The following is a 26,585-nucleotide window of genomic DNA, read 5'->3' as shown; positions in this document are numbered from 1 at the left end:
GGGAGAAACAATGAGTGGTTAATATTTCCTCGGTCCATAGTCTGGAAGAAACAATGAGTGGTTAATATTTCCTCGGTCCATAGTCTGACAATGCTTGGCTTATTCTGGTATCAGTGAAGCCATGAAACTAATCAAGGGATCTGATCCGACCATGATCTTATAGAATAAAGTGTTGAGAACTAGGCAATCCTGCTGAGCTGTAGAACAGCGTGCGGTATACTGTTCGTGTTTGATACCTCCTGACGCGTTTCTTCACACACAGGTAATTTCATCACAGGACGTGACTAGAAAGGAAACAGAAATTAAAGTTGCTCAATGAATTTATAGGTGGAGCCACCGGCTCATCACAGTAATTGTCACACGCCGGTCCCATAGCTAGGTGCTGGCGTTGTGACTTGCCCTTTAAGAACTATGTTGGTGCTTGCTTTCGCTTCAGAGTCTCTACCTGTCCATAGGTGTTTCTCGTTATGTTGATTGGGACCTCCTTCTTAAGCCTATTGGTCCTAGAGGACTATTTCAAGCTCCCGTAATCATGGATTCATTGCCTGATCTTCGTGCTACTCACATTGCCGTGGGTTCTGGCTGCATATCTGATCTTTTGCCTATCTTCTGGATACTATCGGTTGCCGAAGTTACCTGTCATCGTTGCTCTCCATCGGCTCCGCTGTATGCCAGTTCGTGGTACATCTACAAGCTGAAGTTACGTGTTGTCGTTCATCTGCACACAGAACTATTCGTGAGTTGTCTGTTACACCTGCGCTCATGTTGATTGGCTCAAGTACTATTCTACTCAGCTGTCTATGTTGCGGTATTCTATGTTGAACTACAATCAAATTCTCTTGTCATCTATGGTTCTATGTCTGGCACGGCTATTATTATTCTGCTGATTATTATAGCTGGAATGTTAATATGAATATACTGCTAAGCCGGGAGCCTCTACTTCAATTCAAGTTGTGTGCATTACCAGCTGTTGTCTAATTGTGATGAACTCTCACTTACCTGTTAACCGGATCTTCTGTGACTTGTAGTTCTACGCTCAGTTTGGATTTGGTTATCACGCTGTTACTTCTAGGCAACACCTTCCTGCATGTTACCAGTTATACCCAAGTTCCTGGATAGCATATAACGTTCTCTGTTCCGCTATGTGAACTATTGTGATACCTATAGCCACCTGCTAAAGTGAATCATATTATACGTTTGGATCAGCCAAGTCTACATACTATTCTCATCAGACTTCTAGCTGTGTCAGTGGTTCACCTTCATCTGCTGTGTGTTCGTGTGGGATCCAAGTGTTCTAATTACCATCTAGCATTGAACTGTTATATTGTCTATTTTGCATGCGGTTGCCATTGGTTACCAACTGAAGTACATCTGTGATTACGATTGTATTTTATTATTACTGCTTTTGTATCTTCTATCAATATATCAATTTTATCTTCTATTTTATCTTCAATTTTATCTTGTATCTTCTATATATATATCAAGTTGCAACACTACTACCATCGTTTGTGTTATTGTTCCCTGTGATGCTCTCAAGTTAAGAACTTCAATTCCACTGTGTCCTGTCTCCACCACCCTCTACTATCACCATCTTAGTAGAGGCTGGGGATCCATAATTATTCATAGCCGTGACAGTAATACTGTTACTGGTTAACAGCGGTGTGCAGGGAGATTTTTCTCTGTATGTTTTCTATAGCAGCTGTACCTAAAAAGCAAATTCATCGCATAGGCGTTTAACTTAGGGAGTTCATTTATTTTGGATTTAAGTCCATTACAATATTTATATAGTTCTAAATGTATCAAAAGTCAAAATAGTAGCATCTAAAGCAAAATGGGCTCCAGGGAATGACACAGATGCTCAAAGATCTATTCAGACCTAAAATAATTGTGGGTGGTGAGTGTTATGCCAAATTTAGCACTGTCAGAGGTTTGTTATATGTTTTACTGATCTCTATTTTTTCTTATCAACAGGCAAAATGTTTATTAATTGATAGTCTCAGAGGAATCCAACCAAGTGTATTTATTATTATTATTTTTTTTATCATTTTTATAGAACTCAAGGATAGGGCACAAAAGTAAGAAAGGGGGATGGTAGGTAAAATATAGGTATACATTTATAGCGCCACCAATTTTTCAGCGCTGTCCAGAGAATAATTGTCATTCACATCAGTCCCTGCCCCATTGTAGCTTACAATCTTAGTTCCCTAACACATACACACAGTAGTGTTAATTTTGTCAGCAGCCAATTAACCTACTAGTATGCTTTTGGAGTGTGGGAGGAAACTAGAGCATATGGAGGAAACCCATTGAAACATGGGGAGAACATTCAAACTCCGCACAGATAAGGCCATAGTTGGGAATCGAACTCATGACCCCACTAAGCCATCATGCAGTCAATTTTTGTTGTTATTTGTCTCTGAAGAACTGCATTGTTAATGACATATAGCACATTCAATACATGCATGTCATAGTAAACAGCATACTCTTTTGATTGATGGAGGAACTTATTAGCTTCCCTGCAGTGAGAGTAAGTGTGAGTGTCAGGTGTCGTCACTAAGTCCCGGGACGCTCCTCCCTGTTCCTCCTCGAATGCTGCGTGTGCATGTGCAGTTAGTGCTGCATCCCATTGCTAGGCAACGGGAAGCTTGCTGGCCCTTCCTGTTGGTCAGCTGCATCTAACCACCAAATCTCCTCCGCCAAATCAGGGCTTGGCTACATGTATATGGTATATGGTTCATCACCTGCTCACGCGCTACCTGTTCAGTTTACCTTGCTATTGCTATTGTGACCCGGCTTGACCTTTTACATCCCCTTGGATTGTGATTTGGTACTTTACTACTCCATCTGGTTTTGACTCCTGGCTTTCTCTGATCATTCTTCAGCTCTGTATCTCGCTACTGTTTGGTTCTGAATGTTTGACCATTCCTCTCTACTCAGTCGCTATGCTGGTGACTGTCATGGAGAACCACGACCTGCTCATCCCCATGCAGCAAAGTCCAAACTCACTTGCGGGGCTCCCTGGTGAAAACCGGGGGTGCGTTAGCCTTCGCACCTCCCTGTTTAGTTGGCCAATACCCGCTAGCAGCCTCTTCAGTTCTCTACGTGATAGTGAGGTTACCGCATCCGATGCTTGTTGTGTTATTTAGAGTTATGTCACACACCTCTTTATCCTTGGATTGGCATGTCCTCCAAAAGTATTAGTTTCCTTCTATCACTTTATGTATTGGAAACACATCTTGATTTGCTTTTTAGTTGTAAAGAGGAGTGTATCAATGTAGGACTAGATCCTGCTTTGCTTTGTGGAGGGTTGTAAGAGTTTTTCTTTAAATAATGTTAGGTAGTTTGGCTTGCTTTGCATTCATTTAAAATATTGCTGTCAATATTATTATTTTTTTATTTATTTTTTTTGCTTTATTTTTTATTTTGGATGTTTCATTGGGCATCCTCAAGATGGAGCACTCTGGAATGAAGGGCCAAATGTTTACCAGACCTTTTGTTGTATACTGTTTACATTGCATCTAAAAAAAAAATTGGTGTGGGGATAGCCCCAGAAACAATAAAATAGAATTTTTGGCATGTGGAGAACTTTGTAGTTGATGTTGAGCATAAGATATGGCTCCTGGCGAGTGACATTCTCTGTAGAAGATTTTATTCATAATTTCTCGATACTTGATTTCTATAAGTTTTCTTTACGAAGTACACTACTGCAGGTGTCCGTGTGGACGCCTGTAGATGTGGAAACTGTGTTAACCATTATGTCATGCCTGGTTTTTTTCTCTTGAGTAAAGTGGGTTACTGGCAGTATTCTATAGAATAAAGGTATTGATTTAATTAAATGTACTGAGCTGTGCTTTGTGTTATCCAATTGATTGTTCAAGTCTGAGCTTGGAGGATTGTTAAGTAAGTTGGTACATATAATTTCATATTTAGGGTTTGTGATATTGAAACGTAAGGTTTTTTGTGTTTATGTTTTTATGTTTTATTGAGGTTATGCCAGATATTAAAAGAATTAAGATGCATGTCTGAGTTGGAATTTTCAGTTTCCTAAGAATTATAGGAATACAGACTTAAAGCAGTTTAGGTTCTCTTCATTTCTTATATTGTGCCATTTTGACAAGGTTGTCAGTAGTAGTTTATTAAGTTTTTCTGTTGTTATATTTTGCTTATGTAGATGGAGAAAATATGATAGCCTCATATTAAGTCGGAAATATTGTTACAGTGAGAAGTTTGCATTTGTGTCATGTGCATCTTTTATCTATTGACAAATATGTTATAGAAATTAATTCCCCCTCTGTTTTCTTTCTTTGTAATATTACATGACCGGTTTTTGTTTTTTTTACTATACCATATAAAATGTCTAAAAGCTTTAGTTAAAGCAGTCTTATCTTTTTTTTGGGTCGTATGATAGTGTTTGTTAGTATTTATAAAGAGTGTACGATTTTGGGGAAGTAAATTATTTTGATAAGACTGACTCAACCTAAGCAATATTTGTAGGTATTGCTATGCCCTCAATTATTTGACTATTTAATTTAATTATAAAGTCCTTGATATGCTTAGAAAGTTATATACCTATATAGGTTATGTGTTGTTTAGCCCATTGAACATGAGATTTGTTCCAGTTAGGTTAATGATATTAATATTTTCTTAATGTTTAAATTTTTAAATCTAGGAAGGAGATTATGTGCTACCAGAAGGTACTCTATCTGAGCTATGATGTTTTACACCCTAGAATGGAAGATATATCATGTTTTGGCTTGGTTATGTAGCTTCCACTGGTTTACCACATTATGGTATTTATTCATTATTGATATTGTGAGATAGTTGTCAATGGTGAGGTTTTTTCTCCAGTTGAGGGTTATACATTATATTGAAATCTGGTGATCAAGTTTAAAGTATTATTTTGCATGAAGAATTGTGAGATCTTTGTAAAAAGAAAAGTGTAATAAGGTACATTGGATGCATAAATGTTACATAAATACATTTTTATCAGTTTAGGGAAGCACGGTGGCTTAGTGGTTAGCACTTCTGCCTCACAGCACTGGGGTCATGAGTTCGATTCCTGACCATGGCCTTATCTGTGTGGAGTTTGCATATTCTCCACGTGTTTGCATGGGTTTCCCCCGGGTGCTCCGGTTTCCTCCCACACTCCAAAAACACAATAGTAGGTTAATTGGCTGCCATTAAATTGCCCATAGTCTCTCTCTGTATGTGTGTGGAAGTTAGGGGATTTAGATTGTAAGCTCCAATGGGGCAGTTCTTTGTACAGCTCTGCAGAATTAGTGGCGCTATATAAATAAATAGATGATGATAAATATGTTTCAGAGGATATATCTGCCCTACATGTTCAGAGTGGTGCCTCCCTTGGGATATTCTATACAATTATTAAATGTTATTGCCATTCCTCTCTTTTGCTGATAGAGAGGGCAGATATACATTCCTGATTCCAAGTATCTGCAATAACTGAAGTAAAGGATGCTGCCTAGTGTGGTTTTTTTTGAGAAAATATGTTTGGAGACGGAATGTTTTAAGGTGTTTAAGTTGTTTTTTTTTCTTTTAATTGGTGTATTGTAGCTAGCTGCATTTCAGGAAAGAATTTGTACATTGGTAGATGTGATTGTGTTTGGTGTATGGTTTAGCAATTTTTTAAGCACCAGTTGATGCCTTGTCACATTGAAACTTCAGGTTGATGAAGATTAGGTTTCAGAGGCAACAACCCATCCTAGCAAGCTGAGTCATTGGCCTTCATATTAGAGGGCACTGGAGCATGTGGGCCTACATGAGGCATACATTCTCACCAATAAGGAAACATAGTAGACAAGAGAGGAGAACAACAGTAAAAACAACATTTAGATGAACAATTAAGAAACTTACATTAACACATAGTTAACCTTTTCCAAAATGTTCACCACATTAAAATACTAAAAGGTGTTTGTGTCACAGCAGACCTTCATTGTAGTCATATGTTAAAAGGTGGGGGTATTATTCATGGACTGGTGTCTCAAAGAGCTTGTTTTTATCCAAACTGGAGAGTGTAAGGGGTGTAGCTGTCCAAGGATCATCAAACATGAGAAATTTGTCATATATTATGACCCTGAGTGTTGCTGGGTACAGTAGGGCAAATTTAATATTGTGATCATATATACGCTTTTAGAAAGTCCATATCTTGGACTTTGTATTACAGAAATCCAGGTAAATCAGGATTTTATTTTCTCTGATAGCTAGAGGACAGGCTTTACAAAATGTCATACATTTTCTTTATCTCTAAAGACCAGAAATTTTAAAATCACCAGTCTGGGGAAATTGCCCTTGTTGCTGCTTTCCAGCCCAAGTCTATGTCTACTTTCAATGTGAATTGATCCCTTAGTTGTGGGTACATTGAGTGTGGTGCTTATGTCAACACTGATGAGGTCTATTAGTTCTTGTTATTTTATGTGCTATGGAATTCCTATACATTTTAGATTGTTCCACCTATGTCAGTATTCAAAGTCACCTAATTTGTGGGTCATTGAGTAGATAGATTTGTTTTTCATTTCAGTGGTGTTCTGTAGGGCAATTATTGTAGCCTTGGCTTTACTAGTTTTCTGTTCCAGCTCAGTAATAGGTTTAGTATTAGATTCAAGGGAGATTGTTACTGTATTGATGGATGTTTGGATTGAGTTTACTTTTTAATCAAATAATGGCAGTTTTGTACCCTGTTCTTACTGAGGTGCAGTAAAGGATTCCCCTAGTATCTCAGGCGTACAATCAGGGGAAGGTGATGTTTCTCAACTTTTTGTTTTGATTTATTCATCTTGTTTACTGGAGATTTCCCTAGGAATGTGTGCATATCATGTATGTTGTGTCACCTAGGGAATCAAGTCTGACTAAATGCTCATATACTGACTGTTAATTGTCAATGTAATGTTACTGTAGGTTATAATTTTACAACAAGTTACAAGAGACCTGTACTTATTAGGTTTAAGATGGGTATTGTTCAATGTATCTGATTATATCTGATTGTGGATTGTGTGCCCCAAGATGTCTGGTACTTGTGTGATTTATAACAATAAAGTATGGGACATAGGAGGGGTAGTCTTGGTAAATGGTATACGCCTAGCTCTTAGCTTAGCCACTTGGAGTAGGATGTTGTCCAAGGGTAGACTTTGACTGGTTTCAGATGAGCTGTATTACACTTAACAGTGTACAGTGGTTAATTAGGTAAGTCATAGACACTTTAAACAAATTAGGCAACAGTTCCCATATTCTAATTGTTTCACAAACCAGTCCAAATAGGTAGCTGGAGACTACATACTTTCTTCTCCCATTTCCCTGTATTGTGGAGAACCTCTTGATTGCAGGTCCTCCTTTTATGGTCTTTCCTATGATGCTTTTGATCCATGGTTCCCCCACATTCATCTGGTAATCAAGTTGTAGTTGATTGTATGTGGAGATAGCATTAGTTAGAGTAGGATTTTTCCCTTCATCTTCACAACTGTGTATCATTTCTTACTTAGTTCATTGGGGACTCCCCCAATGTCTTTCAGGCTCAGTTTAAACATTGACTCCTAGAGGATAATTCCATATTGCCTATTCACAAAATTGATTTTTGAGGTACCTGGCCTGGGGCAGGCTTAAAAGTAGTCTTTATCAGTAGGTTACAGTATTAAATATTTTTTCTTATGGGCCCTCAGTTACCTACTACTGTACCCAAATTATGTAGGCGATGTGATAAATTTAGGTTTTAAAGTGCAGTCCCTTATTAGCTTATTGTATATTACCGACAGTCTTAGCACCAGTCTGGTAAATACCAGTCCAAGTCCAATTCATGGGTTAAAGATTAAGGGCCTAATTACTTAAGGAGCATAGATGTACTTTGGTACAATTGCACTGCACATGTCAAGAATTGAAGCATACACCAGAGAACACAGAAATGTCCAATTCATCTTCGATGATAAAAGACCCTTAGTACAATTTCAGAGGTGGAACAAGGAAGGGAATGGATGTATGCAAATAGCCAATGTACAATAAGGGCGTGCGAATCTCAAGTGCATGCAACAGCGTCAGATTCAATCTTTGGGCATCTCAAAGGTATGTGTTTTTCAGTCATATCACTTGCACCAGCTACAGGTCAGGTGTAAGTCCTGATTGATAGCGTTGAGAGCTGTGTATGCAAGCTAGAACATGTGTTTGCAATCAGGAGCAGCTTTAAAAGTGTATTTTATGAACTATATCTATAATATAAAAGCCTAGTGGCGTGTGTTAGTTTGTGTGTGTGTGTGTGTGTGTGTGTGTGAAAAAAAAAAACCAAGCTGCAGCGCTACCTGCTGGGCGGAGTTATACACTGACCTACTAAATTCTTAGTGTGTGTGGAAAAAAACAAACTCAGAAAGGGCTGAAATTTGGTATACTAAGATGTTTTTAATTTGTTAATTTAATTTGTTAATTGTTAAAAGTGTTTATAAAGATTTAAAAAAAATATATATATATTTCTTGAAGGAGAAGGGACAGTTGGGAGTGGTTGGTGGTTGCCGGGGGAGTGGTTAGTGGTTGCCGGGGGTGACAGTGGGGAGTGGTTGGTGGTTGCCGGGAGTGACAGTTGGGAGTGGTTGGTGGTTGCCGGGGGTGACAGTGGGGAGTGGTTGGTCGTTTGTGGGGGGGGGGGGGTGACAGAGCTAGAGGAGTGTGATACTCAGGACCGCTGAGAGAGATCCCTGTGTCTGGATAGACATCTGTAGGGGTATTCAATTGTTTGTTTTAACGCGCTAAAACCAAAAAAAAACGAGCGCTCTAAAAATATTACTCGCTAAATTTCATCTCGCAGCTCCCTGAGCAGCGAGCTGAAATTCAGCCCGCTGGCAGCGAGTAAGTACCGTATTAACTGTTTACGCGCGCAAATTTACCGTATAATATGAAGTTTTTTTAGAGCGCTCGTTTTTTTGGGTTTTAGCGCGTTAAAACAAACAATTGAATACCCCCCCTGGATAGATGTGGCGATAAAGATGAAGGATGAGGTGATGGAGAAAAATGATGAGGTGGTGACATGTGGACAAAACCACGTTAAAAAAGGGCGCTTGCGTCGGGAAGTAACGCTCTTCCCCTGAGGAGGCCTGGGCTAGGCCCAAATGCACGACAAGAACCTTTTTAACACCTTAAGTAGCTTGATTTGACTAGAATGCATGAGTATCATGCACGGGTTAACTTGTACATTAATAACATCCTAATAAATGTATTTTATGGAAAACAAAAATAAAAAAACTCATTTTTTATTTTTTAATATTTTGTCATTAATGACATCATTAACAGGTGACAATCATTGAACAGTTGTTTTCTTTCTGTCCGTTCTTTTGTGACTTGATAGTCCATGAATGTATTGGACATTTCCTGCAGTGTATTGTCTGTTAGAGCACAGCGTACCTAGACCCTTGTTCATCAACTGATGTATGTTCAGATATGCTCCTTGCCGAATATGGACGTGCGTGTGCCAGATGTATGTGCAGTTAAAAAAAATGCACATTATGTTCACTTGGTGTTCCTCGATGAATGAGGCCCTAACTGTTTTTTCCTCTTAATGTCTTTTCTAATGGTTGTGCTTTCCAACTTGGTAGAGCGTTCATGCAGACACTGAGACTGTCAGGCATGGATGTGGAGATTTATGCTGCTAGAATTATTTCTGAGTGGCAAAACTTCTCCTGTTGAGGTTTCTTTTTCTGTAGAGAGATAGTTTTCTGAGTGTCTGGCTGGATGATGATTCTAGCAGCAAGACAGGGCCTCTGTAAGAAGTGAGCATTCAAAACGCTTGACCGATCTGAAGTACAATTTTTTAAAGGGTGGAGATCCTCTTTAAATATGAATGAATATAGATTTACTCCATACTTTATGCTTGTATGATTTACAGCTTAATTGATTTAACGAAGGGGGAGACAAAATTTTATTTTGGCTTACAACCTTTAGGGATGCTTATCAATGGTGTATTCATGAATTATACTTCACTCTGATGGGTCAACATTACAATGGAGATTACATTAATTAGTTAAATATATCTATTCTAATATGCCAAATTTAACCAAGGAATCTAAAAGGATATAAAAGTTTGGTATATTCAGCATACCATTCACTAGCTATGAAAGAATCTACTGTGTAAGAATATGTACTAGCAATTGCACTGCACTTGAACTTTACAGCTATTGCTTTTAAAGTTTAATTAATTGTCATTGCCTGATTCAATTTATACCCTCAAGACTATGCAGTATCAGATGATTATTTACTGCTTGAAAAGGAATGATAATTAGGTTATATATTTAGAAAATAACTCAGACTAAAGTATTCCGTTTTTCTATAGTTTTATTCTTGATAAAAAACAAACACAAAGAAGAGATTAGTACTAAGTAGTGAAATGTGGATTATCCCATCTCAAGTGAACTTTGAGGATAAATTCATAAAAGCTTTATGTGCAGTTTATAAAATAGGGAGGGAGATAGCGCACATTGCTTGTTCTTGTGGTAGGTATGCTGTCTGTGGTACAGTTTAGTGACAATTAATAGCTATAGAAAGGAAATAACTTAGAGCTGTAAACAAGAGTGCCGATCATATTCACAAGTAAATACTTAGCTGAGACACCACAGTCCCAAAACAACAACAATAATACATAATAATAGTGAGTAGTACTGAATCCAGGGAATTTATGTGTCACGGGCACTAGGAGTCTTGCCCAGGAATTCACCAGATGACTGGGCTTACCAGAGTAGTGAAGTTCACACAACGGTCCTCTGGTAGCAGGGTGACTAGCAGAACATATATCACAGCAGATGGAGAGAGAATGCCAATAAAGAATAGGAAAGTCAGTGACTTGAAGCAATCTTGGTCAATGAGTCAGCGACAGCTGATATTGTGGAAAGGCAGATTGAACACGGAGATCCGGATGGACGTGAGTAGATGCGGGGAGGTAGAAGGGAAGTCAGTGGTCTGCGTACAGCAAGTTGTACCACTGCTATGGTGAGAAGACTTGTCCAGGTGCAGGTAGGTAGCGGGGAAGTCAGTGGTCTGCGTACAGCAAGTTGTACCACTGCTTATGGTGACAAGACTTGTCCAGGTGCAGGTAGGTAGCGGGGAAGTCAGTGGTCTGCGTACAGCAAGTTGTACCACTGCTTATGGTGAGAAGACTTGTCCAGGTGCAGGTAGGTAGCGGGGAAGTCAGTGGTCTGCGTACAGCAAGTTGTACCACTGCTTAATAGGTGAGGATGTGTACAGGTGTCGATGAGTGGAAGCATACAAAGGACAATAGGATGCAGACACTGAGAGCACAGAGGGACTTGATCCCAATAGATATGCAGCGTATCCAGCAAAGTCTATAATGGTATGTGTGGCGCTGCTTGGTAGAGACTTGTTCAGCACAGATATGCAGGCCAATAAAGGATAGTCAATCACAATTGTGCATACAACGACTGAGTAGTATGGTTTGTTCCAAACAGATATGCAGCATAACAATAACAGTCTATAGCGGGTATGGATAACGCCGCTGAGAGTGGAAACTTGTCCTAGCGGATATGCAGAGTAAACGTAGAAAGTCAATAACAGATAGGCATACCGCTATTCAGTAGAACAGTCTGTCCACGGGAAGATGCAGGGACTGCAGAGACGCTGAATGGCAGAGACGAGTGTAGGAACCACAGGTGAGTAGATCCGGTAATTAGAGTCCAGCTGAGGACACAGGCAGGAAACAGGAGACTGTAGCAGGTATGGAAACCAGCGATGAGTAGCACAGGGAATCCACAGGAACTGAAGACACTAGTAGTACACAGGAGACAGTAGCGGGTATGGAAACCAGCGATGAGTATAACAGGAATCAGCAGGAAACTGAAGACACTAGTAGAACACAGGAGACACCTTCAGAGACTCACAGGGAATGAGACTCAAGATCAGGCAATCAGGTAATGAGCACAGGTGCCTTAAATAGGGAGAGTTGCCTGATCAACCAATTAGATTAAAAGCAACAGTCACAAGAGTTCTTGGGTGCTGCGCATGCACAGTCCATCAGGATGGCGGACGGCCGCGGTTCAAGATAGGTGCCGGCAGGAAGGCTAGGGAGCCACGCACCAGAGTAGAGGCACTCACAGTCCGGTGAGTGACATTATGGGCCTAGATCTGAAAATGATGGCAGGACCAGGGCTGGCAGAAAACAATAATCCCGGTAAGCACCGCAGAAGGGCTCCACGATTACCGGGGCACCTAGTCAGCCCACTCACAACATTTTTTTTTTCAGAACGCGTGCCTTCTACCTTAACCTCTGAGTCCCCAGAAAGGGGCTTCACTACAGATGCGCAAATTGCCGGCAGGGTGGCGCTAGGTAGGACTACACTGAAGCCTTGATTAAATAATTTCCTTATACAAAAATGTATATACTTATTCTGTATTGGATAATTAATAGTCAATGCATTCATTTGCCTTGCTACGGTCTATGGGTAGACATTTATTAGTAGAGATGGGCAGATTGGATTAATCTGACAAATTCAAGTTTTATATATCAGAGTGTAGCATCGGATTGACCAGAAATAGCCCGCACTCCTCGGATCTGATAGTGAGGCAAAGCAACATTTTCACATTAATGGATCTCTCGAGATTTGGTTGCCACATAGACCAGGCTTCTGACTTTCTGGGAACTGTAGTCCTGTTCAAGTGTCTGACCATAATGTTATATCAGGAGCACAACTACAACTCCCAGAAGCCCATGCATAGATGAAGTAGTATTATTAGACCAATCAGTGAGTACAAACATTTTAAACATTTGAATTGTTTTCTGTTCCTAAATTAGTAAATATAATTTATATGCATTAACACTCTCTATTTATAGATCATTTTTATTATTTGGGGTTTTGTGCAAACACAATACACTCTGGTTTGTTTGAGACTTTTGGTCTAAGCTTTTCCTATCTTTTGACTTCATCTATTCTCACCATCAGAATTTTCCCAGTAATCAGTATTATATAACCGCAAATTTTTCAAATCAAATTGACATTACCATTACCACAAATTTCCAGCTTCAGAATTATAGATGCAGATTTTCTTCAAATCAAATAATTTTATCATTACAATATATAATTCGTGGTAGAAGTGGGCTGATATACGATGGTATGTCATACCACCACTTCTCCTACTGCTTTCATTGTAAAACTATCAAGTTCCATACACTTACATTTTCAATAACACCACTTCTAAATTTCCACTTAAAACACTGTATAAAAGGATAATGAATGACTCTTGGCCTGATGTAAAATTAAGAGCAAATCTAGGTAAATGGTGCAAATGTACACTTGGACAAACCATGCTGGAAAAGGTTCAAATGCAAATTTTTACATTTTAACCTCCACACCCTGCAGTGTAATATGGATTTGTCATGGTGCAAAAATTGTAACTTCTAGATATATTTACTCCCAATTATATATGAGGTACAATATTTCAAACACTAAATTAAGTCAAATTAAATCCAATGCAGGAAGCACCCTGACATCCCCAGGATAATATAACACAACAGATACATGACAAACTTTACACAGAGCACCGGGGCATGGTAAGCCATACAAACACATGAAAATTAATATAATAAAGACATGGAAAATAAAATATACACTTACTAGTCTTAAACCTCCCTACAGACTTGGGAGTGCTACTGCATGCGATACATAGCTGCTGGGCAGGGTTCCCGCTATTTCTCTGATCGCCAGTGAGAACAGCTGTCTCTTTCTGAAGAAACTACTGGTGCAATGAGATGTGTTAAACTATTATGATTTAATTTTCTGTACATATTGTTATATATGTTGTATTGCTAACAGCTTATTTTGAAATCATCCTTTCCATCGCTACCCCAGATGGCCTTTGCATCTCTGCCACGGGTTGCCTTTTCATCTCTACCCCAGACTGCCTTTATATTTTTACCCCAGTCAGGGTTTGCATCTCTACCTTGGGCTGCCTTTGTATCACTACCCCAGACAGCATTTGCATCTCTACCCTAGACTGCCTTTATATCACTACCCCAGACATTGCTTGCATCTTTACCCTGGGCTGCCTTTGTATCACTACCCTGGACAGCGTTTGCATCTCTACCCTGGGCTGCCTTCGTATCACTACCCTGGACAGCGTTTGCATCTCTATGTAGACAGCCTTTATATCACTACCCCAGTCAGCGTTTGCATCTCTACCCTGGGCCTTTGTATCACTACTCCGGACAGAGTTTTCAACCTCATTTTATCATCAATTTTTTCAGGCTATTTATAGTCACTCAGCGTATTGTTTACATGGGACTGGCTTGTTACTAATATAGAATAGATTTATGCTTGATATTCATTCATACTGCACAGGGTTGCAGTGTTTTTGGGACTGCTTCCTCCTTTATATTGTAAGATGAATCAGCTATTAGATTTGTATTTCTATGGTATTGATTATATGCACTTATATCCCTCATATGAATTCAAGGCGGACAGATTAATTTTTTATAGTACGTTATAGATATAATTATATATAATATATTCTAATAAATATTTTTAATTATTATGGCACCAAATTGTCCCAATTTGTTTATGGGAAATGTTGGGAGGTATGTTTTATGTGTTTTAGTTTTTTCTCCATTTTTCAGCAAATTTATATTTTTGGCAAAATAAGGCTCAGTTAACAACCTATTGCACCATTATTACCATCTCATCTGTGCATCAGAGAATAGCCTAATCACCTGCTGCTAGAGGATTCTTACCACAGGTTCAGACCTATATAGATTCCTGTGATCATCACATTACCAGATTATTGAGCTTGTCTCTATGAACTAGTATTCTGTATCCTGTACCTTCTTATGCTTGACCCCTAGCTTTCAGATGACTATTTCTGGCTCATGAACCCTGGCTCTCAGATGACTAGCTTCTCTGGCTCTGAACCCAGGCTATAGCGCTGCGGAATTAGTGGCGCAATATAAATAGCTGATGATGATGATGATGATTATCTGGATTTGCTTTTACTTGAGTCCACATACTCACTCACTGTACTTTAAGATACAGTACTCCATTTTTCACTAAGACTATTTCTGGAATTGGAATCCACCAATCAGTATCTTCCATACAAAGACTATAATTGCTGACAGCTGCCATATAGTTAGGAGTGTCACTGAAGGACATTCCAGGTCTGACTGCTGTTCATAGAAGCCTCAAATTTCCAGAGTTGGTTAGTGTCTGCTGCATGTTTGAGTTACCAGCCGAACACTGAGCTGCACCACACCTGGAGCTATTTGTGACAATCTGAGACAAAGTACTGACTTGCATTGGCCTACACTCCTGGGACTACTCCACTCTCATCCAATTTCTAGCCATATGCTAGTAGTTCTTATTAGGGATTACCTCGCCCCATTTCACTATACTTAACTACACATGGTGAAGAACAGAATAAGTATTTTTCTCCAATTACACCTCACATTGAGCATACTGCCACTATAGGAATTTCGTCATAGTAACTTAATTCCTCATTAGCATTGTTTTCAAAATCTTCCAAGATATCTACCATTGTTTGGACACTCTTCAAGACACGCTACTTAACTTAAGCTTACTCAGGTTATTCTCACTGCACTGCATTCTTCTAGATCAGAGCACATTTATGTACAGATGCTCATTTGTGATACCTCCTCCATCTTGTTAATGCCATCTGTGTCTAATTTCTTTGATTCAGAGTGCAAATCTGTATGTAATTACAGAGTGTAAACCATCTTTATTACTACAAGGTACAAATTCCTGCAGAGAATATATGGCTTCATTCTCTTTTTCATGAGCCGAATGCTCTGTTATGTTTAAACGGTTAACTACAGTGTCTCAATCACACTGCATTGCTATTGTCTTCATATTGCTGCATTGTTTTAATTTTACATGTGTATTGTCTTTATTATTCTATTGCATAGTGCATGATATTGTCACGTGTGTTCAAGTATTACCTCCTCTTATTTCATTGTGATTGTCTTTTACTTACATTATTTTGCCCCTTTTCCATCCCCGTTGTTTATGAAGCCAGGTAGAGCTTTCCTTAGTCCAGGTGGACCCATAGCCTGAAGAGACAGATTAAGGGGCATGAGCTACAAGTATATATAGAAAATATTGTATACATGCTCTGATCTGAAGAAGTGTACTCTGTTTTGAAAAAAAAAATGGAATCAGTGTAAGTGTGTGTGTGCTGCTGGAAAACAGTTTTAACAGTTTAATATTTTAAACATAAAACCCTCCGTTACCACACAGGCAACACCACTGTAAATACGCTAAGGAAGTCGAGATACAACAAAACATATTATATCAACTATGTCGTACATAAGCTTTCATGCCCATAAGCTGCATGAGTTCCAGTGTGAATGAGTTCCAGTTGTATTATACTGAACAGCATTAGAATATCAGGGATGTGCATGCACTGCTGCAAAGGACCATTTATTGATACTGTTACATAAGTTCTTACAATTTTTTAATAAAAGAAAACTTTTACACTACCTTATACTGGTATATATGTTGATTTGAGGTAAATGGAGAGGGGGAGTGGGGAAGTGGAGAATGAGAAAAGTGAAGGTGCAAAAGATAGGAGAAGAAGAGATGTTAACAGATAAAGCATTGGAATATTAGAGTGGAGAATCAAGAAAGTATAAAAGTGGAAATATTTTGTCTTGTGATGTTTACCCAACCTGGGATCACCAACAAATAACTCTAGAAACCAAGAAAAGATGTTAAGCCTTGGAGGAATCAGCCGGATGGGTCATGACCTTAGCAGAAAGGCTGCCAGCCCCAGCAGGCAGGCATTGCAGGATTGAAAGTGGTGGTTGTTACATGATGAGAGACAGGATGCGTGGAGGTGGGTAGTGCATGCTGGCATGGGTGGGGCGCTAAATATAAGCACTTTGTGCACTCACCTACATTGTAATTTTATGTATCATGTTTATGCTTTGAGAAATAATAAATAAGAAAGAGCATTTTCTTATTAACACACAACCCTCTCTTCTGTAAAGGATCTTGTTTCCCACACACATACAAAATATGCAACTTACTGGTCACCATTTGCAATGTCTCTCAGGAGGCATCCAACCAACTCCCCAGGTCTGAGATAACTTGTTAGCTTGCTGGATAACCCAAAATGGGCTTTAGAAATGGAACCTGCCCTTCTCTCACCATTCATACACAAGGGACCCTTATACTGGCTATTCCTACAGCCAAACAAACTCTTTGGGAAGCTTTTTGTCACACACAGACAATTTCCCTGGGATTTAAAAGCATACAAGACAGAAAGCCTAGGACATATACTTCTGTCATTCACCAATTGCCCAATGTTTCTGTCACATATCCCCCCCCTTTATTTCGACCTGTGGGTGGAACACTTGTAATACTTAAACACCCCTTGTCACGAACAAGATCCCAGCTGCCGTGACTTTGGGGTGTTTGCTATATTAGGTCACACGATTCCAGCCCGCAGTCTCTCTTTACCTATCACATAGGTTATAGACCTACTGAAATTCCCCAAACAGCGCTCACACCTCCACATCACCATTTTCATGTTGTCTGAGTTACTACTCAATTCTACTATGTGACCTAACTTTTCTGTGGAGCGTCACACAGACCCAATTTTATTATTAATAAATCCCCTATGACTCTGTCCATCTTTTTAAAGCCAACATGAAACTCTAAGAAAGACAATGGTGGGAACATGCCTAAATCACCCTATGGATTTCTACCAGATTGTGATCTGCTGGAAAATTGGCAGAATAATCTTGCCAGTTGCCAGAATGATCAAACTTTGCCATTAAAGGGCTTTCATGTCAATGTTCAATTATATTGTCTTAACATATCTTTAGTACTGCTGATAAAAAAGTCAGTTATCCCTGGGTAAGACTCTTATTGCATACCTATGTGCCCAGCGTGGTGGAGGACCAATGTTGCGATAGTGAATGATGCAGCCAATACTAACTGGCCAAGTTTCAACATTATTTACACTGGCTGCAAGAGAAAGACCAGGTAAATGTGCCTCCTCCTATATCAGCCACTGAGCAACCTAGTGTCTGGCTCAATGCAGGGAGGTACTTGGCCAGTGAAAGTTGAGGAAGGAAATGCGTAGGTTTTAAAGGCAGACTCAGAGCCCATTATTGCATGTCCATGACATAGGGTAAATTGTGGTGGCTCATGTACAAATTAGTCCATAATCTCATGGCTATTATATAAAGCCAACCCACAATTTTGGCATTTAGCATATAGTCTGAAACCTAGCCAATAAAGCAGATCTGGTGATTTCAGGAATCCTGTCAGACCAATGTGATCCACACTACCCAGCCGGCTGGATACATTTACAGTATATTTGTATATTATTATTATTAATATATTTATTTTTATATTTTAGGATTAAAAAGTTGCAGAATAATGACGATACATATAATATATTATTTATATTATGTGAAATTATGTTTTTTTCATTTTAAATTAATATAGTTTATTTTCTTCTGGCACTTGCTAATTATATGAACACCATAGTTTCTGACCAGCGCTGCAAACTTCATTTACTTGAACTATTTTCAAATCTATTCATGTATAAGAAGCTGCACGGTGCACCTATAGTGGTGCCCATATAATTAACAAGTACCTTTCTTTTTCATACATAAAACAAAAATAATTTAAGCAGCATTAGATAAAATACTTTATTCCAGGAATATAACACTTTTATGCTCGATCTGTGGATAGCGTTACCAGATGCTTATGAAAACATACTTTTATCCAACAAGAGAATTTCACCCATTGCTAAATCAACCATGTGTTGTAGATTGTAAGCTTGCAAGCAGCCCTCTTACCTCTGACTGTCTTTATTACCCAGTATCGTTTTACTACTGTGTTTGTTTCCAATTGTAAAACGCTACAGAATTTGTTGGTGTTATTTAAATCACTGTTGATGATGAAGATACATAAAGCCAGTTTCTAAAGCCAGTTTCTAAGGATGGGCCGCTGCTCATGTACAGTGCTGCGTGCTTGCCCCCAGGCTAAAATTTGCCAGCCATCCCCTGTTATCCCCTATTCTGACATCTCTAAAAATAGAACAGGAGTTTGGGGCACCTCTTGGTAAGTTAGCTCTCAATTTAAAAACACGTATGTATGGCTCAAAAATAGGGACTCTCACTGTTTAGATTTAAGACCACCCTATTAGCAGAAGCGCCGTGACGTGGTGGGTGGCTTACCATACATTTGCAAATGTGTGCAACTGAGAATTCTGCATTTTCTTGTACAAATATAAATAGTAGCTCCTCTGCTGGTTATAGCAGTGTGCTGGGAATTTTTCTCTGTAGTTGTTTCTTTCTGGATAACCCCACCCTTTGAAGCACCTGCTATGAACCTATAAATTGATTGAGCAACTTCCATTTCTGTTTTGGTTGTTTGAGAGGCATGTTTGGCATCAGTAACTGACTGGTAGTGCTGTTGCTGTATTGCCATTTGGAGTTTTTGGTACCTGTTCATAAGTTATCTCTCAATTTAAAAAAAACATATATGTATGGCCCAAAAATAGGGACTCTCAATGTTTCGAGTTAGGACCACCCCATTAGCAGAAGTGCCGTGATGTGGTGGGTGGCTTACCATACATTTGCAAATGTGTGTAATTGAGTATTCTGCATTTCTACATACAAATAGAAATAGCAGCATCTTTGTTGGTTATGGCAGTGTCCTGGTGATATTTCTATGTAGTTGATCTATAAAAAGACATCAACAGTGGATAACCCCTAAATTCACCACCCCCTATCCAAGATTTAAAAAAATTGTTTTGAGAATGTACTGTACCATGATAGGTATAATGTTACATTGCTCTGGAAAAATGAATTATTTCATGACAAATGAAATTGCATTCCATAACATACCAAACTGCAGAATTACATTTTTTTGTCACTTTTGTTTAAATTTTTCAGCAGAAGCCTCTAGAGATATGTTGACTTGAGCACTTAGGGAAATCATTTATGATGTATAAAACTGACACATGACACTGCAGAGCAGCACTCATGTTCAACTCAAAACATTTATTTGTTCTTTAAAACAATTTATATGGCAAAATAGTTATAAGAAAAAGGAAAGGCTTTAAAAAAACATTATTATATTAAATTACTAAAACACACAAATACATAAAAATAACCACCACTCAGCATCTGCAAGGTAATATCTGTCTCATATTGGAATCAGGTGACATTGTACTGTCGACATATACGAGAAGCTCTCCCTGAGTAAATGTTTTTGTGTTCCACTCCATGAAGTGCCATCTCCTGCTTTCATTACACTAGATGATTAACCCTAAAGATACTACTACCTGCAAAATCATGGAGTCCAAAGAACTGTTACTTTAGTACACCATTGATCTTCTAAGTCATACATGCCCACTCTCGTGGAATGTCCGGAAGACTCCCAAACTATGGGTTGGTCTCCTGCACTCCTGAGAGAGCAGGCCATCTTCCCGCATCCTACCAATTCCTAGTGAAGTAGGCAGGTTGGGTGACTCCATGATGCTATTTGCATCGAATTGTGTAATTCTGGTCACGCCCCCCCAAAGACAAAATGGTACAGTTGTATCATTGCGTAGTGGGGCCAAAATGATGTCATTTGACATGCCCCATCCCCTCTATCCTTACACTCCTCCACCACTCCGGGATCTCCCGGAAGATGAAGATTGAAAAATTGGAAAGAAGCTCCATGTGTTAAAAATACATTAAATAAATTAAATTGCCCTGTGTATGAGATAACTAACCTCCATTCATCCAATTGTATTCATTTATGTATGTCATTTTATAGATTGTGAATATATATGGTTATTTTTTATGTATTTGTGTGTTTTGGTAACTTAATATAATAAAGGTTGTTTAAAACTAGTCATTTTGTTATAACTGTTCTGCGTCTCCTCGGGAGGTCAAGAGATGTACACTTGTGCAAAACCAAAGCAAATTGCAAGGGGCATCCTTTGCATTCTGCACATCATTTCCTTATTTTTTTAGGGTTAATGATAGACTTATACCCCATTCATACTGCACCAAAATCCCAGGTTTTTCCTGGGTCGAGCTGAAACGACCCGGGTCTTGTTGCAGTATGAATGGTACAAGTGAAATATCCCGGGTCTAAAAACCCGGGTCTTCAACCCAGGATTTATCGAGGGGTAATTCCCGGGTCGGACCCAGGTCGCCTGCACTATGAATGGTGCAACCCGGGTTTTTCAACCCGGGTTGCACAGAAAACATGCTGATTGGCTGTCTGCCTGTCTCTGGAGGATAATGTCATCGTTGGAAGCCCGTGGAACATTGTAGAAGCTTTTTAGGAGAGATGGTTGATGGTGTTCTCAAGCTAAAGCTGAAGCAGAAGCGTTTTTGTACTGAGAAAATTGCTTTTAATAGTTTACAAAAACAGTGTTTATTTACAGCAGTTATGACACACTGGATGGAGGAAGAGGTACGTGAGCTGCTGAATGTCAGAGGGGAGGAAGAAATTAGAAGGCAAGTGACTGGGACTGTGAAGGATGCCACAGTGTACTACAACATTGCCAAAATACTCACACAACGTGGCATAAAGAGGACACAGCAACAAGTCCTGAACAAATTGAAGTCCCTGAAGAAGCAGTACACTAAAGTCCATGGCCACAACAGGCGCAAAAGTGGCGCTGAAAGAATGGACTGGCCCTTTTATGACCAGTGCAATATGGTCTTTGGACATTCTCCTCTGACAAATCCAATTGCACTGTCATCTTCTAGCAATGTGGATACGGCTATACCAACACCACCAGAGAGCACACAGACAAGCGAGACCGCAACGATAATAATAGAAGATTCTATTGAAGACACCCCAGAACTGGAGTGCTTTGCCACAACAGATGACACCAACATGTCTTGGGAGGAATTGAACGATTCACAGCCATTCCCTGCTGCGCAAGTCGTTACAGAGACTTCGCAAGAAACGCAGCCAGAACCAGTGCCGGTGTCAAAGTCTATGCCAGGTCCCAGTTTACGCTCCAACAGTAAGTATCTTTAATAATCTCACATAATAACCAACCATATATATATACATTTATATCTACATAATTTGTAAAAAAAAACAACTGTATAAACAAAAGTCCCAAAAACAGAGAACTATATCAACCGAAATGCAAGCCAAATACCAAAAAATATATCTACATAACTTTAAAAAAATTAAAAAATGTTTGAACATAACTGTAAAAAAAAGAGAAGTATATCAACATAAATGCAAACCAAACACCAATGTTTCTACATAACTTTAAAAAGAGAACTATTTCAACAAAAAGCCCAAAAGACAAATATAATACACTCCAAAGTATTAAAACATCTCTACGCATATGTTGCAGTGCAAAACCACTGGGCAAGAGGGCGGAGGCCTCAAGCACATATCAGCTTACAACACTGCTTTTTTGTTCTGCCATATTATATATTCTAATGTATGTTTTACTGTGTTTTTTTCTACGTACAGTTTACAACGTTCCTTAAAAACGCAAAATGCCCAACAAAATGGACCAAGCAACTAAAACAATGACAACTGTCATGATGGATCAACTGCGGGAGATGGACAACACCATGAGGGAACACAAAAATACACAACTGCAGCGTTTCATGGACAATGAGCGGGAACTGCAGGACTCTTTCCTCATGCAAATCATGAACATGCAGGAACGCGTGTTACGCGAAAATCGTGAGTGTATAATAGGATTCATGGACAGACTCCTCTCACGGGTGCAGGCACCTTCTCCAAGTCCTTACTATTATGACGGACATTATCCTATGTACCAGCGGGGGCAACCCATGTTAGGCAACAATAACCCTCCAAACCCAGTACAGAATACACAACATGCTCAACCTATGGGTAACCCCAACATAGAATACCCACCGGGTTTTCCACTCCAAACCACTCCACCACCAGAAATGCCACAATATAGGCAATTGTAATAATCATGTTTTATGGTCAAATGTTTCACTGTTAATTGTTATCATGTATGTTACGTGTGATCTGGAATCACACCGTTAGCTTCTCATATATATATATAATGTGAAAAGCAAATTTGCACTTACTGTTTGGGCACATTTGTGTCTTCGGTTTACTACTTATGTATATTTTTTATTTTTTTCTACATGCAAGTAAGCACTTTTGTATTGTGTCATTTTATATTTTTGTGAAGAGACATATGAGGAAATATGTACAAAACAAAATACAATATGTGAAATAAACATATATTTTTTATTTTTACATTTGTGTGGTACATTCAAACAAGTGAGGTCAAATTGGCAGTGAGGGTGGTCCTAATAAGTTCAGCAGAGGTATTGGTGCGCTCTCCTTCAAAAGTACTGGAGTCCACTGACAGCACTGGCATTTCAGATTCCTGCACATTCCACTCAGGTAGAAATTGCTCTTTTTGAATTTCACAAATCTTATGTAAAATACAGCAAGCAGCAACTACGTGGGGCACAAGCTTGGTGTCAATGTCAATGCGCTTCAATAGACAGCGCCAACGTCCTTTCAAGCGCCCAAAAGCATTTTCCACCACCATCCGAGCCGAGCTGAGGGTATGTGTAAACCGGATCTGTTCCTGAGACAGGTGATGTTGCTGAGTGAACCCCTTCATCAGCCAGCGCCTCAAAGGGTAAGCAGCATCCCCAATGATGTGTACCGGTATCTCCACACCATCAACAAACGTAGATTTCTGTAAATAAAAACATGCAGTTTCACGTCACCATGTTTAAAATATTGGTCAAATAACGCAGTACACTTGGTACTATATAGTGAAAATGCATTTTGCAAGTGTTACATCTGTATATAAAAAGGGGCAGTAAATACATACAATATTGATAGCAAACAATAGTATATAAGCTTTTATATAGTATATAAGTTGTTAATAACAACATTACACAGATATTTACCTCTCTAGGGAACAGCCAGCCATCTTGTTTTTCCTCAGCAATTTGGTAAAGGTCCGAATTTGCTAGAACTCTGGCGTCATGGGAACGTCCAGGCCACCCGATGAAAACATCTGTGAAACTGACATAAAAAAATACATATAGCAATGTTTTACAATACGCATTACACATGGCACAGTCACATAAAAAAATCCATAAAAAATGCTTACCAATAGTTGTGGTCAACCACAGCCTGCAGAATGATGGAATGCCAGCCTTTGCGGTTGTAGTAATCCGCATGGTTGTCTGTGGGGGCAATGATGGGGATGTGTGTCCCGTCTATGGCTCCAGCACACTGTGGAAACCCACGCTTCAGGAATCCTGCAATTGTATCATCCAGGCGCTGACCTTGCGGTAAGGAGATGAAGCGATGATACAGGGCTTCCAGCAATGCCGTGATGACTTCATGCACTAGAGTGCACACCGTGGATATCCCCACTCCAAACAAGCAGGAGATTGTCCGGTATTCTCCAGGGGTAGCATACCACCACAACACAATAGAAAGGCGCCTACATGGTGGAATAGGTTTCCCAAAATTAGTGGCCTTCCTGGAAAGTGCTGGGGTAATAAGGTCCAGCACATAGTTAAATGTCCCACGTGACATTCTTAAGTGTTGCTTCCACTGCTGTTCCTCAAACTCTTCCACAGTAGACCAGAAAGCTTCTCCGTGGCTACGCTCTCTGGCACGCATGGTTCGGTTACTGGCCCTGAGAAACGCTCTCCTCCTGCGCATATACAGACACCGAATTTTCTTCTGTTGTGCCATAAACTTCGCCTTCCTCCTCCTGAACTGGGACTGTGCAAGAGTGCACAGTGTCAGCAACTGCAGCAAACTCTCATTTGCTGCATAAAACATCAAAAAAATACTAGTAGACATGAACTCTGGGCTACACAAAAGTGAGTCGTCGGCCATGATGAAAAGTAATGTGGTAAACAATCACCACCCACTTTAGCATCATCTTTATGCGTCAACAAACCAGTCACCTTTCAATGACATCACCGTTTTTCAGCCAATGAAAAGTGCTCTGGTGATGACTCCCACAAATTGCCAGGGCACAGACTTGTGCAGTATGAATGGGGTCAACCCGGGAAATTCCCGGGTCCGAGGTGCAGTATGAATGGTGTTTCTGAGCTGGGACGCTCCGAAACCCTGCAAAAACCCGGCTTCAAAAACCCGGGATATTGCAGGGGCGGCAGTATGAAAGTGGTATAATACGCCTGGAAGGAACACTGGGCAAGGCTGTTCACAACACCCAAATCAAAACAGGTGCAAATTGCAAATTCTTTGTCTGAATTTCTGGGGTTTCATCTATTCTGAGTCTCCCGGGGCTCTGGCTAGAGAGAGAGAAGCAGCTTAGTAAAATATTTTACTATGTAGTAGTGCAGCTTTAATCACTCCTTCTCTGTACCTTTCCATAACATAGGTATCCTTTCCTTGGTTAAGTCCTTCCCATTGTTTTGTAGCCTGCTACAGTTCTAGATTTTCATATGTGGACATGATAATATTGTTTAACAATTAGAGGGTATAATTTAGTTTAGTGCTATTTGAAAACATCATAAGTTCTTCTGTTTTTGTCACCTAGTACATAACTCTGGTTTTAATAATATGAGAATTTATATAACAAATTAATTGTATTTTCTTTGACTAACAAAAAAATCTCATGCCTATTCAAGCTAATTAATAAGTTATGTTGGAGCTGTCTGAATTGGTTACAAAGTAACACCACAAAATGAAGTACTGCTGTTGTTAATACATTATGCAAGTTTATGCAGACTACATTGAAAAAGCAGCAATTGATTTTTAAAATGCAACTATTTTATTCATTGTCCAGTTCCACCCTGTTCAGCCTTCACTGTTATACAGAGCAAATTAGCAATTAGGCACACTTTGTTCACTTAACTGTTGGGAGTAGTAACTACATATTTCTGGAACCCAAAGCAAAATTTGGTAAGGTCCCCCGTGTACATGAATCAAGCAGTTACTCACTTATTCCAGCTTACTGAAGCTCCTGTTATCAGTCTATAGTTGCTGCTATAGTAACATATAGTAAAAAGTCTACACTGTTAACAGTTCACAAGGCTCTTTTTGGTTACTATGAGAGCAGCTATGGCCTGACTACCAGAGGGAGCTTCAGTAAACTGGAGGAGGTGATAAATTCTATACAGCTCCACTGCTACTGTATGATGGTTTGACTTGGGAGGCATCCCCCCAGCTACAGGCTCTGTAGCTTCTGTACCCACTGCTACCATAATGCTTATGTCCTGGTGTGCCAGGTCAATCTCCATTTTCCACTAGAATATCTAATACAGTAGGATTCAAAACATTGCACTGAGATGCAAAATTTGCACTTAATACAGCAGCAACTCAGACACTTGCTTTCATATTTTAACTTGAACAAATCAAAAATGCTAATTGTTGATTGGTTGCTATTCCTGCAGCTCTTATAGTTTCTTTACTCCATTTATCAAGGGAGGATTTTATCACCTGAGCAAACTAAAGGTCACACGATGGGCTGGTTTTTCATTTAAAAGTTATGGAACCCCTATAGAAGTGCCATAGCAGAAGTCTGGCAAATAATGGTCTACCTCAAGATCAGTTCCTTTCTTACCATGCTTATGAACAAACATTATACTGCAAAGAGAGGTG

General features: G+C 39.4%; 1 protein-coding gene across 1 annotated transcript in view; it reads right to left on the bottom strand.

The window, feature by feature from the left end:
• LOC142143161 (uncharacterized) overlaps positions 1-26,224 on the bottom strand; it is a 55,605-nt gene extending 29,381 nt beyond the window's left edge. The window contains exons 1-4 of the mRNA XM_075200872.1: positions 26,059-26,224; positions 24,109-24,286; positions 23,903-24,020; positions 23,427-23,685 (exon numbers count right to left, since the gene is read on the bottom strand). Coding sequence (XP_075056973.1) covers positions 23,427-23,685; positions 23,903-24,020; positions 24,109-24,286; positions 26,059-26,224 — 721 coding nt within the window. The remainder of the gene's footprint in view (positions 1-23,426; positions 23,686-23,902; positions 24,021-24,108; positions 24,287-26,058) is intronic.
• Positions 26,225-26,585: the final 361 nt, after the last annotated feature.

Source organism: Mixophyes fleayi, chromosome 3, assembly GCF_038048845.1.
Source record: "Mixophyes fleayi isolate aMixFle1 chromosome 3, aMixFle1.hap1, whole genome shotgun sequence".
In the NCBI taxonomy this organism is placed as follows: Eukaryota; Metazoa; Chordata; class Amphibia; order Anura; family Limnodynastidae; genus Mixophyes; species Mixophyes fleayi.
The sequence above is the reverse complement of the archived record's forward strand: the minus strand, read 5'-3'. Positions and strand labels throughout refer to the sequence as shown.